Source organism: Sus scrofa, chromosome 10 (genome assembly GCF_000003025.6).
Source record: "Sus scrofa isolate TJ Tabasco breed Duroc chromosome 10, Sscrofa11.1, whole genome shotgun sequence".
Lineage (NCBI taxonomy): Eukaryota > Metazoa > Chordata > Mammalia > Artiodactyla > Suidae > Sus > Sus scrofa.
The window spans coordinates 42,457,858-42,474,344 of NC_010452.4; the positions used below are offsets into that span (position 1 = coordinate 42,457,858).

At 39.4% G+C, this 16,487-nt stretch overlaps 1 protein-coding gene across 16 annotated transcripts in view; it reads right to left on the reverse strand.

Annotated features, from left to right (window-relative positions):
- Nucleotides 258-16,487, reverse strand: part of ARHGAP12 (Rho GTPase activating protein 12) — a 119,237-nt gene continuing 103,007 nt past the window's right edge. For all 16 annotated transcript variants that reach the window (XM_021064803.1, XM_021064804.1, XM_021064800.1 and 13 more), the window contains 9 exons: nucleotides 15,753-15,854; nucleotides 13,233-13,331; nucleotides 10,220-10,322; nucleotides 8,277-8,393; nucleotides 6,531-6,629; nucleotides 4,108-4,185; nucleotides 3,872-4,006; nucleotides 3,532-3,634; nucleotides 258-2,683 (listed from right to left, as the gene is read on the reverse strand). In XM_021064803.1, coding sequence (XP_020920462.1) covers nucleotides 2,509-2,683; nucleotides 3,532-3,634; nucleotides 3,872-4,006; nucleotides 4,108-4,185; nucleotides 6,531-6,629; nucleotides 8,277-8,393; nucleotides 10,220-10,322; nucleotides 13,233-13,331; nucleotides 15,753-15,854 — 1,011 coding nt within the window. In that variant the 3' untranslated portion in view covers nucleotides 258-2,508. The remainder of the gene's footprint in view (nucleotides 2,684-3,531; nucleotides 3,635-3,871; nucleotides 4,007-4,107; nucleotides 4,186-6,530; nucleotides 6,630-8,276; nucleotides 8,394-10,219; nucleotides 10,323-13,232; nucleotides 13,332-15,752; nucleotides 15,855-16,487) is intronic.

Consider the following 16,487-nt stretch of genomic DNA (forward strand, 5'->3'; position numbering starts at 1 on the left):
TTTTCACACCGGGTGGGGGGGATCTATAGATTCCCCTCTATCTAAAAAGGTAACATTTTTTTTCTCTCAGAGGTAGTTCATAATTACATTTTCCAGAGTAAAAAGTAAACTTTCTTACTGCTGTAAAATTTAAAAGGTAATTATTTTCCTTCTGTTGGAACACTGTAACATATTTGAATATACTTTTTTCTTGCCATTTCCAATACTTTTTTTTAATGACACTGTGAAGGAAAGCCTATTAGGAAATGAAATTCCACTGACAATTTATTTCAGCCTTTAATATATTTTCTACTAAAAATCAAGCTGTCAAGACCAGAAAATATTACTGGTTTTGTTACTACAAAAAAAAAAAAAAACAAGTGAGAATTTTTAATTCACAAAGGATGAAAACACAAAACATTGATCTCATTGTACACACAATATTACAATAAGCTGATTAGCTGTAGGCTAATAAAACACTTAAGACTTCACATACACGTGTGTGCTTTGAAACAAGAAACACAGGACAATTTTAATCTTTGATATGTTCAAAACTACCAAGAGAGAGAACATCACTGATCTGAGTATAACTGCATTTCTGGCATACAATCACTACATAGGCCAGGCCTAAAGCATACTGTGTATTGTTAAGGACATCTTTAGGCAAATATAAACATTCTCACCCTGGGGGTTTTTTCTTCCTCCCCAATCTACTTTCCCACAGCGGTCAGGTAGCTTGGTTTGTTACCAATTTAACAAGACCACAACAACACAAAACAGTTTCACCATAAACTCAGGTGAGAGGTTTTTAGACGGATCATACAAAAAAAATATTTGTTCCCGAGGAAGGCAATTGGTAAATTAAAAAAGCAACCCTAAGAAAAAGAGTCCTGGTTACAAATCATCCTTTTTCAAATATTGATGAAGAAGTAAAGAGTGGGGGCAGGGGTGGGGGCGGGTGGAGGGGGCCCTGGTGTGGCGGGAGCAGAAAAGGTGTGAAATGAAGAAAACATATTTGCCACAGGAAATATTGGATTCCGTTGACTTTTTAAAAATGAGGTATAAGAGTGTGCCAGTCAATGCAAAAACAAACAAAAAAAAAATTAAAAACCAAAATGCACGTTTCCGATGGAAAAAAATCTCTAAACCTCTTATAGCTTTCTTTATTCAGATTAGACATTTCATATACAGCAGTTAATCTAGAAAAATACATTTTAAAAAATCTTCAGCAGACCATGCTCTCTGTAACAAAACCTGCCAAACCCTGTTTTATTATACAAACCACTCTACATTAGTCATGTAAAAAGAAATTCTCAAATTTAGCAAAGTCATTTTCGATCTGACAGCCATCTGATTTACATAGGGTTTTCCACTATTCAGACTGCAGAGTTAGAATTCTGTAATAAATTTTTTTTCTAATGTATTCTGTACATATTAAATAATCTAAAAGGTTCCTCTTGTAGTGCATTTACCATTTAGCAAGTCTATTCAGTTATTTTTCCAGTACCATTTGCATTACAGTGATTTGCCTGGAAATGTAATTAAAGTCTGAAAGTGCACACCGTCAACTTTCTCAAATAACGGCCTATTTCTGGAGGAAACCTAAGATTCACGGAGAAGATTACCGATACCGTGATTAGACACGGAGGGTTAGAATGTACTCTGAGACTATACAACACAATTATATACAGAAGCTGGAGGATGGTGAGTCTTGAGCCTGTATTTACATCAAATCACGGTGGTTTCCACAGGGTCATTACCAAGAAGTCAGTATGGCACTAGGTATAATTAGGATTGTTAGCTACGAGTCAGGGTAGCACGGACAGCCCCCAGATACCCTGCACTGGCTATATGCTAAATTAAACTCCAGTTTATCACAGTGTTTTCAGTACTATTAATTAGTGTGCTGCCCAAACAAGCAACTAAGATATCCAGGAAGGAGACACGGCAAAGGGCAGCAAGCCTTCACCAAGGGCTCACGCCTGGGTTATCAGGGGTCCTAGCACTTACAATGCCACTGCATGCAGACACCCTGAAAAAGAAATACACAGGTTTCAAAACAGAGATACTTCATGTTGCTTAAAATGCCCAGGAGCGTTTTCAAAAGAATTGATAGTGAGTCCTCTTCCAATGGGTGATGAACCTATCCAATCGTGAGAAGAAACTCTATATTTTCCAGTTTAAGGAGGGGAAAGAAAAAAAAAAAAAATCTAGTATTCTTACCAAATTCTCCAGTGTATATGACTGGTGAGAATTGCAAGTTTGGAATTTTGCTGAAATTCAGAGTATGAAATGCAAAACATTCAGGAGAAAATTAATTCAAAAGTACACACAGTTCTATCAACTCGCAACAAAGCAGCAAATATGAGGGCCTAACACACATCCATCTGGACTCTCCCATTCCCTTCTGATCCCTCAAAAAAGTGCAAAATCAGTCACTGCTTGGTCCAAAAATAAAATACGTCACGTCTAAGGATCTGAAAGCTGATGAAATCCGGCTTCTAGTCCACAGGTTGTCTTCAGTAAGAGTCAACGTCCGAAGATGGAATTTATTTCCAGAAGAATTAATTCCACAATCTGATTTTGGTAGACAGTATGAACCGCTATGTTACCAGTCTCCTTCTCTGGCTTTAACAGAGTGGGACCAAAAACAATCGCTATACTCTGGTAGGTCATGCGGTTCCTTTCGCCATTTTCTATCACTCTAAGGGAAACAAAAAGTTGTTACGAGAGAGTAAAAATCAGGGAAAATTCTTCAAATAGTATTGTAAATATGGACAGTTTGCATTTTGAAAAGAGAAATAATGCTCATTTCCTAAGGTACATATAAACTACCCGAGTAGAACTCAGTTCGAATGGCACGGGGAAGCTTTCTTGTGGGTAAACATAGCTGAAAGGTGTAATTATACACAGCCTCACCAACTTTAAATGTATGATACTTCAGCTAAGTGTTTAAAATAAGACATAGATTTGAATACATGCTACAATTCAGGTAACAATGATTTCTCCGCTGGGTTGACAAGGAGAAAATCTAAGAAAGGCACAGAGATTCAACTTCCAATTTTACTCATTTTATCCTTTTTTTTTTTTTTTAATAAATTTCTCATGCTGTGCTCATTTATTTTAGTAATCTTGTGTTCTTTCCAACAGAAGTTTTAGCTTAACTGTAGACTGACTTAGACCTATGATGGCTTTACTTTAAGGTAACTGAATAGTCCTCACTTAAATCACCAACCTCATCTTCAAAATAATTAACTTTAGCAACGACTTCTGAACACTTACTCCGTGCTGGGCCTGCTATAAATGCCTCCTATTTTAAATCTACTTGAATGTATTCTTCATACCAAACCATTTTACCTATGAGGAACTGGGGCTCAAAGAAGTTAGCTTTCCTGCATTCCAAAGACAGCAGACGGCATGGCTGAGCTGTGAGCCTGGGTCTGTGTGACCCTGGGCCAGGGGTCCTGCACCACGCACGTCCCACACCTGTGCAGCCCTCCAACCTTCCCTCTCTCCCAGACTACTCCTCCTCTTTTGTGCAGAGATCCCCACCTTTTGAGATGTCTGAACAGAATCTGCATCGTGTCCTGATTGGGCTTTGGCAGCTGTCTGATGAGGTCCTTCACAGCAGAGACACGCTGTCTTGGTTCTTGTTCTGAAAAAAAAACAATAGCTGGAGGCTCTGCACCAGACTGAAGGCAGGGACATTATTTTGGAACCTGACATTTGGTGATACACAGTGACATCTGGTGGTCATATATGAAATTTCTGGAGTAAAGCAACCCTTTGAAATAACTAGTTTAAAAGACCAAATGCAACTGTAGCAACTTAATCTAGACAAAGGATTTTCAACATCCAGGGGGAAAAAAATCGAGTGCAATTAGATACTTACTAATTGCATTCACAAAATCATTAAAATGATTAAATGTAAAGAGAGGTTCTGGTAATTCTCGGAAAAACATCTTGAGCGCTCCAGTGATGACGTGAATATCTTCCCATTTACTATCATTCAAGTCCAACTTCTCATCTGGAAAACAGTAGGAACGAAAAATTTTTTGCAATTATTTTAAAAAGATTCTAACAATTATGATTGGCTGTTTTGTATACAACAAGGGGGAGTGATCTTACCATGATTGACTGCAAATCTCAGCTTCTGGATCACTGCAAGGTTGCCACTGACTCTGTATATACCATCAATGTCCAACCCTAAGAGACAAATGATAATTTTATGTTTAAAGTACTTTTTGGCCTCTTCTAAGGATGCTTTCATGATCTGCAATTCTTATTTATTAACATCCGCCTAAAATAAAATTACTCTTCCTCTAAATGGCTTTTTATAGATGCTCAGCAGGGAGAGAGGGATAGAGATTCACTCTGAATTATTCAATAAACGGCCACAAATCTACTTTGTTTATCATGTAGTTTGTGGATCATCTCAAGGAAATCATCTCAGACTTGAAATACTAGCAATTTAAGATAAACTTCAGCAAACACCTGAGGATAATTCAAAAGGTAAAGGGAGCCAGTAGATAAAATCTGCCCACCTGTTTCTTTGAACATCATTAATAATGTAAATGCACATATGAAGGCACTCTCTGAAAAGTGTCATATTAAGTGCTTGTAATAAATAAACAAGACAGCAACTAAAATAACCATTCTATAAGAACAACTGACAACTTAATACAACATTAATTTTTTACATATGGGATAGAATCATCTGAAATTCACACAATGTAGCCCCAAAATTCAGATTCAATAAATTATAATGATGCATACACTTAACATGATCTATTCATTTAACTTCCAATAAAGGCAAGGGTCATGGCGCCTCTGCTGTCTCAGTGACAAGGGTCAGAGAAGAGATCTGTGACTGGCAGAAATTACCTATTATGCCAATATTTTAATTATACAAGATGTTGTTGATAATATACTGATATAAATTAATGTGAATATAGTTAGATACTGTCCTATTTTTTGGCCACGGCTGTGGCATGTGGAAGTTCCTGAGCCAGGGATTGAAATCAAGTCACAGCAGTGACAAAGCTGGATCTTTAACTCACTGAGCTACCAGGGAACTCTAAGATACTGTCATTTTTATATTTTTTATTTTTTTGTCCTCCTAGGGCTGCAGCCATGGCATATGGAGGTTCCCAGGCTAGGGGTCTAATCAGAGCTGTAGCCACCGGCCTACGCCAGAGCTACAGCAATGCAGGATCTGAGCCGCTTCTGCGACCCACATCACCGCTCACGGCAACGCCGGATCCTTAACCTACTGAGCGAGGCCAGGGATTGAACCCGCAACCTCATGGTTCCTAGTCCGATTTGTTAACTACTGCGCCACAACGAGAACTCCGAGACACTATTATTTTAAAAGCCAGTATAGGGAGCTCTTTTGTGGCACAGCAGGATTAGGATCCGGCATTGTCACTGAAGCAGCTCCAGTCACTGCTGTGGCAAGGATTCAATCACTGGGTACTTGCATATGTGGAGGGTGCAGCCAAAACCAAAAACAAAACAAAGTAAAAGCTAGCATATGTATTAAAAACATGTTAAAATTAACCAAAACAGAAATTCCTTTAAGCCTTGTTTCACAGGAAATGACATAAAGAGGATGTGTCTGTTGGGACACTTTGTAGTTGATCTGGATATAGTTCTCACCTCTTCTATACTGTCGAATCATTTCTTTTTTTTTTCTTTTTTTTTTTTTTTTTGCTATTTCTTGGGCTGCTCCCGCGGCATATGGAGGTTCCCAGGCTAGGGGTTGAATCAGAGCTGCAGCCACCAGCCTACGCCAGAGACACAGCAACGCTGGATCCGAGCCGTGTCTGCAACCTACACCACAGCTCACAACAACGTCGGATCGTTAACCCACCGAGCAAGGGCAGGGACCGAACCCGCAACCTCAGGGTTCCTAGTCGGATTCGTTAACCACTGCGCCAAAATGTCAAGTCATTTCTTAGTAAACACAGGTTCATAATCACTACCTTCTTCATTTTAAGCAAATGCCATCTCCAAATGGCTTCAAGGAATACCATATGCTTAATCAATCATAAGTACTGAACATTCAATAGTTGACTGCAAAGCTCTTAATTTGAAACAGTACACAAATGTAAGGTTTTTTTGGGGGGAAAAAAAAGATGCTTTTCTTGGAGTTCCCGTCGTGGCTCAGGGGTTAACGAATCCAACTAGGAACCATGAGGTTGTGGGTTCAATCCCTGGCCTTGCTCAGTGGGTTAAGGATCCAGCATTGCCGTGAGCTGTGGTGTAGGTTGCAGACGCAGCTCGGATCCCGTGTTGCTGTGGCTGTGGTGTAGGCCGGCAGATATAGCTCCAATTCGACCACTAGCCTGGGGAACCTCCATATGGCAAGGGAGAGACCCAAGAAATGGCAAAAAGACCAAAAAAAAAAAAAAAGATGTTTTCTTGATAATTCACAACTATAAAGAACTTCTGTACACCATTCAAAAATCACAAAAATTCCTAGGGATTTTCATAGGAATACAATGGGTTGGTGTGCTTATTTAACACTTTTTAAAAAATCATTTTCTTACCATATTCTTCAACATGTTCAATGCACAACTTCACAAATTTTGGCACTGTGCTGTTCTCTCTCTGACACAGATTAGCAAGATTGGCTCCAAATACCTGATCTGAAAAAGATTTAAAAAAAAAAACAAAAAAAAAACGGTCACCTGGCTAAAATTCCGTTCACAAAATGGCTAAAACCATTCAGGGCGGGTAGAAGACATCCCTGCATGAAGACACTACCATGACACACGGCTGTCTGACCTGCACCCTGCCTGCCTCCTCCAATTCCATTCCGAGTTGTCTTCCTCCTGGACCAAGCTCCACCAGCCACACAACTCCCTCCCGTCCGGCTCCCTTCTTGCTTTCTACTCCATCCCCACAATCCCCAGCCTCCAAACAGAGCTCCTCCTCTTGACTCGCAGCCTCAGTTGAAATGTCACCTCCTTAGAAGAACCCCTGACCACCCTAAGGTACTCCAATTCCAGTCACTCTGTTTTAGGGAGTATTCATGGAAGGCATCAGTACCCTCAATCATTCTGTCCACCTCTCATGTCTACATAAGTTTCATATGGGCAGGGACCCTGGAATTCCTGAACACCAAGAGATATTCACAGTGCCTAGCCTCAGGCCTACCGTGTAGCAGATGTCCAAATATTTTTTAAACATGCTGTGTGACCATAAAATACATCAAAATCTGTCCTAGTAATCTTTCAACCCAACAGTTGGGAAATTCCACACTGGTGCTAAATATTCAGGAAAACAAATAAATAGATACAGGATTTGAAGCAGATGATCAACACCAGAAAGTGGTAACAGTTTATATTTCTCACTGAAAGGCCTGATGAACAAGTTAGCAGCACTTTCTATTTGTTTGTAGGCTTTCTAAGCTCAGTATGCTAAATTCACATGCATGATCTGGGGCTGCCTGTTTAACCTTAACTCTTTAAGGCTGCTAATGTGAACCACTTAATTAGCAGAACTCTGCCTAAAAGTTTCAAGTATCTTTTAAATGAAAGTCATTTGTGTATTTTAATTTAGATGCTCTGCCAACAGATATTCCAGCCATGGACTTTGTTAGGAACTTCATAATCAAAGACAGCTATAATATATATGGTATATATTATGGTACCTTTTCCTACATTTTCATTTTGAGTCATGTATTAGAAAATTTTACCTTTGAAATTAAATACGCTTGTAAGAACTAAAGAGATGTACAAGTATATGTGATTTTTAAGAAATACTTTCCTTTAAGAAAAAATCCTGTTACTGCATTATGGCTGTTATACATGAAAAAAAATGTAAAAATTCATTAGGAAAAAACACTTTACACTAATTTTTAAATTACCTTAAATGAGAAGTAAAGACAAAAATTAAGAATAAAATTGCTCATTATTTTTCTTCTTTCTCTCCACTTATTTATCCAATTTCTTCTCATCAGTGCATCGTAAAACTAAAAATCTTTATTGTCATGTCTTCTAAAAATCTGGCACCCATTCCATCACACCCACAAAGTTCCCCTGGTACAGAGTTTCTAAAAACCTAATTTGGTATTCATGCCTTGTTCATCAATGCTTTAGTTAAAACTCTTCATGTGCATCAAAAAAATCAATTTTAATTACTCAAATGTATTTTAATCACTAGATCTGATAACTTTACAAATAAAGAATAAGAAGACATTCACTGTTTGGAAATTTTTCAGCTTTTAATTTAAAATGCCTTATTTCTGATTTTGGCCAAAGCTCATTATTATAAACATCATTTCTACCTACCTTTAATATAACCTTTTTCACGAACAGCTTGCAAAGTGGGGCGTCGTGTAAGAAACTTCTTTAAGTTTTTCTTGGTTTTTTTCTGTTCTGAAGAATCTATGCTAGAGACTTTTGTGGCTTAAAACAGACAGATGTTAGGCATTTCATAAAATGAAGACTTTTTTGATGAAAATTTTTCCACCTAGCACTCAAAATATATGAATCTCATACATAAAAACCACAATATGCAAATTAAGTTATTCTAACTTTAATATGGTTTAAGAGTAACACATGAAGAATCAAACACAGGAGTTCCCATTGTCAGGGGGTTAAGGATCCGGCATTGCTGTGAGCTGTGGTATAGGTCACAGACGTGGCTTGGATCCTGCACTGCTGTGGCTGTGGTATAGGCCGGCAGCTGTAGCTCCAACTGGGAACTTCCGTATGCCACAAGTGTGGCCCTAAAAAGCAAACAAACAAAGACCCATCAACTGTAATAAAAAAATTTTTTTAAAAAACAAAAGACCCAATTTCAAAGTGACAAACCCAACAAAACATTTCATTTTTATCACTAAACACAGACCACAGACTGTGCCTTCTTTGGTAAATGTGCCAAGACATCCCTAAGTTACTCTAATTGATCACAAATGATACTAATAGTCTTGGACTCTCCATTAGTTTCAGAAGGTAAAATGCCCAGCAAGAATAAACATTCCTATAAAATGTAAGCAAAATCCCTACCGTTCCCTGTCCTTACTGAACTAGGAGTCGAGGGCTATACCTGTGTACATACCCACAATTATTTGCACTTCAAGCTAGACTCATCATAAGTATCCCTACTCTGAGTTAAGGATAGTACCACCCCAATTTCTACATTGCCTGCAGACCTGATTAGTTTTTCAGTTAACACTAACAAAAATTCAAAAAGTCAATTTCTTGAAAATAACATATTTGAAGAAAGCTGAGAGCACAAATACTATTAGTAAAGAACTAAAATAAAAATTTCCTGGTTTACACTGTGGTATGATGGCATGCTAAGTTCATTAGTATGTGGGAGAACCAATGGTCTAATCATTCAGTTCATATGAAGACCCATAAAGTTCTCAGTTAAATGTGGATTTGTTTAAACTGGATTTAACAAAGTTCAGAGTCATGGCTAATGGCCTATTTGAACCATGTTATTCACAAGGGGCCAGTGTTAGAAAACACAATCCTTAAAACTGCAGGTGTTTCTCTGGTCCTGTATGTATATGTGATCTGGAGATGAAACACATGCAGCTACCTGCAGAGATGCACCCCAGTCAAAGGCCCAGGAAGGAACTGTGGGACTTATCCCACAACTTTGGACTTCTTACTTAAAGTCTAAGAGTTAGTCGAGAATCTTAATTATATATTTTTTCCATCAATAAAGTTCAGCTTCCTAGAGTCCTCAAAAGAAGTACATTGTGTTGTGTGCATTTTTTTCTCTTGAAAAAGTATCACAGTATCTTAACATGAATACAACGTCATGAGGTGCACATGCTAAAGCTGAAAGATGAAGAGTTAAAGAGGTGAGAGAACACCAAGGTTGCAACTACTTCACCTTACAACTCTTTTTTTTTTTTTTTTTTTTTTGGTCTTTTTAGGGCTGCACCTGCAGCATATGGAGGTTCCCAGGCTAGAAGTCAAATCAGAGCTGAGCTGCCAGCCTACAGCCACAGCAACCCAGGATCCAAGCTGAGTCTGTGACCTACACAACAGTTCACAGCAATGCAGGATCCTTAACCCACGGAGCAAGACCAGGGATCGAACCTGCATACTCATGGATACTGGTTGGGTTCGTTACTGCTAAGCCATGATGGGAACTTCCATTTTACAACTCTTGAAACACTGGAGGTGGTACTCAGCTTCTTGTTTACATCTTTGAGGAGCTAAGAGTATAAGGTCACTTAAACCACCAGCAAACCAGAGAAAGAAAAACTTACAACGAAATTTCTTCGGGTCCTTATGGTCCTTTTCTCTATCGTGCTTTTCTATTCCTGGTGAGTCTGGTGTCTCCTCTTCAATTGCTTCATCAGGTTCTACCACCTGTGGGTTAGAGGTTTTCCAAACACATTATTTTTTAGCCACACCTGTGAAAGTTCCTGGGCCAGGGATTGAATCCAGTTCCACAGCGGTAACAATGCTGGATCCTTAACCCGCTGAGCCACCACCACCAGGGAAGTCCAAACACATACTATTTTTGATGTTATTTTAGATACAATTCTTAGAAAGACCAGTAATCGACTCTTCCAAATGATTTTAGGGAACCAATTCATATGCAGGGATGTATGATTTAGACCTGATAAATCTTTACAAATACCCCCCCATCGATGGCATTAATTCTGAATTTCAATAAAGAAAAAATTACTGATAATTCACAGGATAATGGGTTTGTACTGATGATCAGGCTATCTCATTGTGATCAACATGTCAGCAACAGCAGTAACATTTCTGGTTAACAGTACAAAGTAAAGCTAAATAGCAAAGGCCCACAGACTGTTTCACACCAGCAGTCTTCTAAAACTGCACTTCGTGCCAATAGTTCATCACTAGTCACAGACCCATAGATGTCAGGGATTGAAAAAAAGCCCATAGCTCATTCAGAGCCTAAGGTCATTGTTTCTCCATTTTTTTGAAGTTTTGTTTTAGTTAATCTATAATGTTGTGACAATTTCTTCTGTACAACAAAGTGATTCAGATATGTATACATCCATTCTCTTCCAGATTCTTTTCCCACACAGACGATCACAGAATACTGGGTAGAGTTCTCTGTGCCTCGCACTAGAGCGGGTCCCCATTGGCCAGTCATTCCAAAGACCTCGGTGTGTACGCGCCAATCCCAAAACCCATAACTAAGCTCACTTTTACAAGTTAAAAAACTAGACTGAACTCTCAAAGCTAAAAACATTGCTCTGCCTTTCACACTGAGGTCCTAACTCCACCTAGGATTGTATACAGTGTATGGGAAGGTTCCAATTTCTTCTTGGATGTCCAGCTGACCCAGCACCATGCCCTATCTGGCCCAGAGTCCAAAGGCGCATGGGTCTGTTTCCAGGCTCTTTTTCCTGTCCCACAGGTCTTACATCTATCCCAGTATGGATACCACCAGTACTGTAGTAACTACAATAGCTTTATAAGGTCTTGACGTGATACAGCAAGTCTTCTTCAAGGGTGTCTTGGATATTCTTAGCCCACTGCATTTCTGTATCAAGTTTATTTCTCCTTCTTTTTAGGGCCACACTTGTGGCATATGGTAAGTATTCGCTATCTATGACGATGTGGGTTCGATCCCTGGCCTCAATCAGTGGGTTAAGGATCTGACATTGCTGCAAGCTGTGGTGGAGGTCAGAGATGAAGCTCGAATCCGGTGTTGCTGTGGCCGTGGCGTAGGCTGGCAGCTACATCCATTTCAACCCCTAGCCTGGGAACGTCCAAATGCCACAGGTGCAGCCATAAAAAAAAGTTTAAGAAAAGGAGATTGAAGAGTTAAAGAATGTCCAAATTACAAATCTGGGTGTTTTGAACTGGGTGAATCATAGAATTTTAGAGCTTAAAAGGACACCTGGAGACAATCCAGTCTAATCTCTGTTTTATAACTGAGGCCCTTACAAATAATGAAGCATCTTCTACACTGTCTCTGAAAGACCCCTCAGCCCTTACTAAAGTCAGAGATTTCAACGTTTGCTTCTGTCTCCATTTAGTTTAAAACCATGACATATTCTCGGAATATTCATTTTCATTTCACTTCTGTCACTGACACATGATCTTTCATCAGGAGCCACATCCCCATATGGTCGGGGGTAAGAATAGAGTCTAAGAAAGTACAGCCTCTAGATGTTTGTTACTGCTCCTAGAAACAAGGCTTCAGTATATAAATGTGAGCCTCTTTTAGGTTATAACAGACACGAGAACAAATCTGCCAGGAACATGAGGATACTCTGTACTAGAAAGGTCACTAGGAAAGAAAAAGTGCAAATAATGAGATGACAGCTTCATTTGTCTCACCATTTTGCACAGGACCTGTTTCCACCAGAGTGCCATTTGCAACACATTCATTCAATGAATAAATACCACCTACTAGGCACAGCTGGAGTGTCCCTCCCTCTTGAGCTGCCTTCTCTTTGAACCAAGGCCTCAAGTGAAAATTATGTGAAATCCACAGGAGGCAAACAGCCTACAAATGAGGACCTTAAATCATTGGGTGGCCCTTGGAGAACTGCTGACTACTGTCTTTCCCATCTCTGTCAAAACATGTATTTTTGGAATTCCTGCTGTGGCACAATAGGACAGGCAGTATCTCAGGAGCACCAGGACACAGGTTCGAACCCTGGATCCAGGGTTCAGCGTTGCTGAAGAAGCAGCAGCAGCGTACATCACAACTGTGGTCTGGATCTGGTTCTTGGTCCAGGAACTTCCATATGCCGCCAGGTGGCCAAAAAAGGAAAAAAAAATGTGTTTTTATTTTCATTTATTTATTTGGCTGCACCTGCGGCATGCAGAAGCTCGACAGCCAAGGATCCAATCGGTCTCACTGCAATTACCACAGCCACCAGAGTGACAATGCCCGAATTCCACCAGGGAACTCCAAAATATGGTTTTTTAAAAGTGCTTCTTCACATATAAGTTGCAAACTAGATACACAATAACCAGTTGGAAATCCAAGAAGAAAAATAGTAAAAAAATTTGGAGTTCCTGTCATGGCTCAGTGGAAACGAACCCTTCTAGCATCCATGAGGACGCAGGTTCAATCCCTGGCCTCGCTCAGTGGGTTAAGGATGTGGCATGTAGGTCACACATGTGGTTTGAATCCCACACTGTTGTGGCTGTGTAGTGTAGGCTGGCAGCTACAGCTCTGATTCAACCCCTAGCCTGGGAACTTCCATATGTCATGGGTGCGGCCCTAAAAGCCAAAAAAAAAAAAAAGGTAAAAAAAATTTACCGAAAGCAAACACATACCTGGTTACTGATAGTACTACTAAGAACTTTAAACCAATCATTAATAACAGTGTCATTATCAGACTGAATCAGCAGTTCTGTTCCTTGACGGGTTTTCAGCTTTAGGAGGGGGAAAAGAAAGTACAGTTAGTGATTTCAACCAGGTAAACAAATATGCTTAATTCAAAGTCTGCAAAACCACCAGCAGAAGATTAGATGCCTTATTTTATATTAATAGTGATCAGAGGTTACAGTACAACACAGCAAGAGAACATATTTTATTTGGGCTAAATTATTTCACAAAACATGACATTTTTCTCACAATTAATTCTCAGTGAAAATCTTACAACTAAGGATCCCAAGCTCCATCAATGTAAGTGCCACAAAACTTGATGAAATCTAGGACACTTTATCATTAGAAAGTAAGTTCAAGTATCCAAGCTCTGCATTTGTAAATTAAATTTGACACATTATTTATTTTAAAAAAATTAAATATATGCCATTTTTATGTAAGTCTAAGAAATTTTTTCTCCCTCTGGTTAAAAAATAAATGTAGAAAGAGAATATATGAGAGATAGACTTTTATTAGTCCCTATTCAATCAGGAAATATAATGACTTAGTACAGGTTCTTTACCCACTGTGCCACAGTGGGACCTCCCTGTTTATGATTCCATACGAAGGCAATAACCAATTTATGCATCATTTCTTTGGTTCAAAGTTTCTCACACTTGATTGATGAAAATGTAGTTACAGAAAATATTCCTTCTATTTTCTGTTTGGTAAATGTTTGATTTTCTTTCTTCCTAGGGGAACATACGGCAATGGTTCCCAAACAGCATTTTCAGACATATTCCTCAAACAATTCCTGGAAGAATGTTTTAAAAGTATTCCCCCCAAAATAAACCAAAAATCTATTATGTGATATTAATTTGGGAAATACTGGACTGAAGAAAGGTAAACAAGATTCTGTTGTTCAGAACTTATCAGAGGTTTGATATTCCGAAGTGTACTGTGATTTTCTAAGAGAGGAATAAAATATACACTGTTTCCCAAATTTATACACCTATGGGATCCTTTTCATTTTGAAAAGAAACAAGGCTAAATCAGGAAACTGTAACTTCCTTTCTTGCCTTTCTTTCTAGAGAGTAGGCCAAGCCCAAAAACCTATATTGAATGTTTACTGTGTGTAAGACACTCTGTTACCAGGTCTTACTTTAAAATAAAGAGAAATGCAATCTCTTCACTTAAAATTTTTTTTTCATCATACAGTGGGGGGAGAATAATTTATAGATGATAACTCAAGGTATATGAAAATAAATGCTATTTTAAAAGCTTAAAGAAGCAGCATCTGTGTTTTGGTAGTTTCTTGTGGATGCTGGATGGAGGTAAAGTGAAAGTCATCAAGATTACACCTGGTTCCACTTGGGAAATATCAACTATTCCAGTCTGTCTAGACAACAAATAGGCAAGATAGGAGGCTCAAAGGAAGGGTAGATCCGGAAGATTACATGCAAAGATGGTCTGTGTGCACAGCCTGCTGGAGTGTGGCTTGCTGCTCCCCGCTACTCAGAATCCTTGCCGGGCCTTCTACCTTGCTTTAACCCACAGAAGACACTGGCGTTTGACTCTTAAGATCCAAGCCTCAAGAAGCTCTGCAGGGAGTTCCCATTGTGGCTCACCAGTAGTGAACCTGACTAGTATGCATGAGGATGCAGGTTCGATCCCTGGCCTCGATCAGTGAGTTAAGAATGCAGCATTGCTGCGAGTTGTGCGGTGGGTCGCAGATGCGGCTCTGATCCCGCATTGCTGTGGTTGTGGTGTAGGCCGGCAGCTATAGCTATGATTCGACCCCTAGTCTTGGAACTTCCATATGCCAAGGGTGTGGTCCGAAAAAGACCAAAAAAAAAAAAAAAAAAAAAAAAAAAAAAAAAGCAGCAGCAGCAGCAGGAGCTCTACAGTCCCTACTCTGGCCATTTTAGAACTGACATGTGAAGACTGGGGTCACCTCCTTGAGGAAAAAAGATCCAGTGAGAAGGAGCCCAGCCAAGAGCTGGCACCAACAGTGGACATGGGAACGAGGCCATCCGGCCCCTCACGCTGCTGGACAACTGAAGCCCCATGAACAGCACCGCATGAGGTCAGAAGAACCACTCGGCTCAGCACAGGCCAAATTGAGCCAACAAATGGTTCTCTCCTCAGGCAGCAACAAGTAACTGACAGAGGACTGTGTATGACTGTGGATGGTCTTTTATGACAAATGGAAATGTCTGAATTTGTTTTTTAATATTAAATTTTGTTGGTAAAGGGGACCACATCCTTTTATTGTTGCTGGGGAAAGCAAGACTTGTGGAACAAAGGCAGGTAAGATATAATCTGAGATCCGAAGCCAAGCTTTCTTCCTTGAATTATGATACAAACTGACTTTATGACTAACTTGGCCTTAACGAGTCATACTAGAAGACAATTTCCCAAAATAATTCAATATAAAACATACAATCACTATGGTTAAGAATGTGAACTACACTTAGAAAAAAAATTACCTCAAATACGTTCTTCTTGCTGGATTTATCCTTTGATGCCATCTCAATTGTTGCCCCTCTGAGGTCCACTGTGAACTCTGGTTTGGACTGATTACTCCCAAACTTCATTTGAGAAAAAAGGAAAAACGTTTTTGTTACATTCATGCACATATGTGTATCCAAAAAGAATTAAGACCAATTTTATATTATTAGTAATAACTCAAACAGGTGATCACCTAGAATGCTTCCTTTCCCTTTTTTTTTTTTTTTCTTTTTTGCTTTTTAGGGCTGCACCAGTGGCATACAGAGGTTCCCAGGCTAGGGTCCAATCAGAGCTACAGCTGCTGGCCTACGCCACAGGTGCAGCAATGCAGGATCCAAGGCACATTTGCAATCTACACCAGAGCTCAAGGCAGTGCCAGATCCTTAACCCACTGAGCGAGGCCAGGGATCAAACTCGAATCTTCATGGATCCTAGTCGGGTTCGTTAACCTCTGAGCCACAACGGGAACTCCGCTTCCTCTCTTTTTATATTACAAAATAACAATTCCTATTTTAAGTTGAAAACTGTCTGTAAGACATGATTGTATACAGTTCATAGAAAAGGAAACAAAATGGCTCAGAACCCATCATTATTTTAAAAAATACAAACTAAAGCAGTACTAAAATCTTTTTTCCCCCATTAGTGCAACAACAACAATAAAGTTTGCTGAAAAACTCTCTTGGTGAGGCTGTAGAGTAATAGGCCCTCATTTG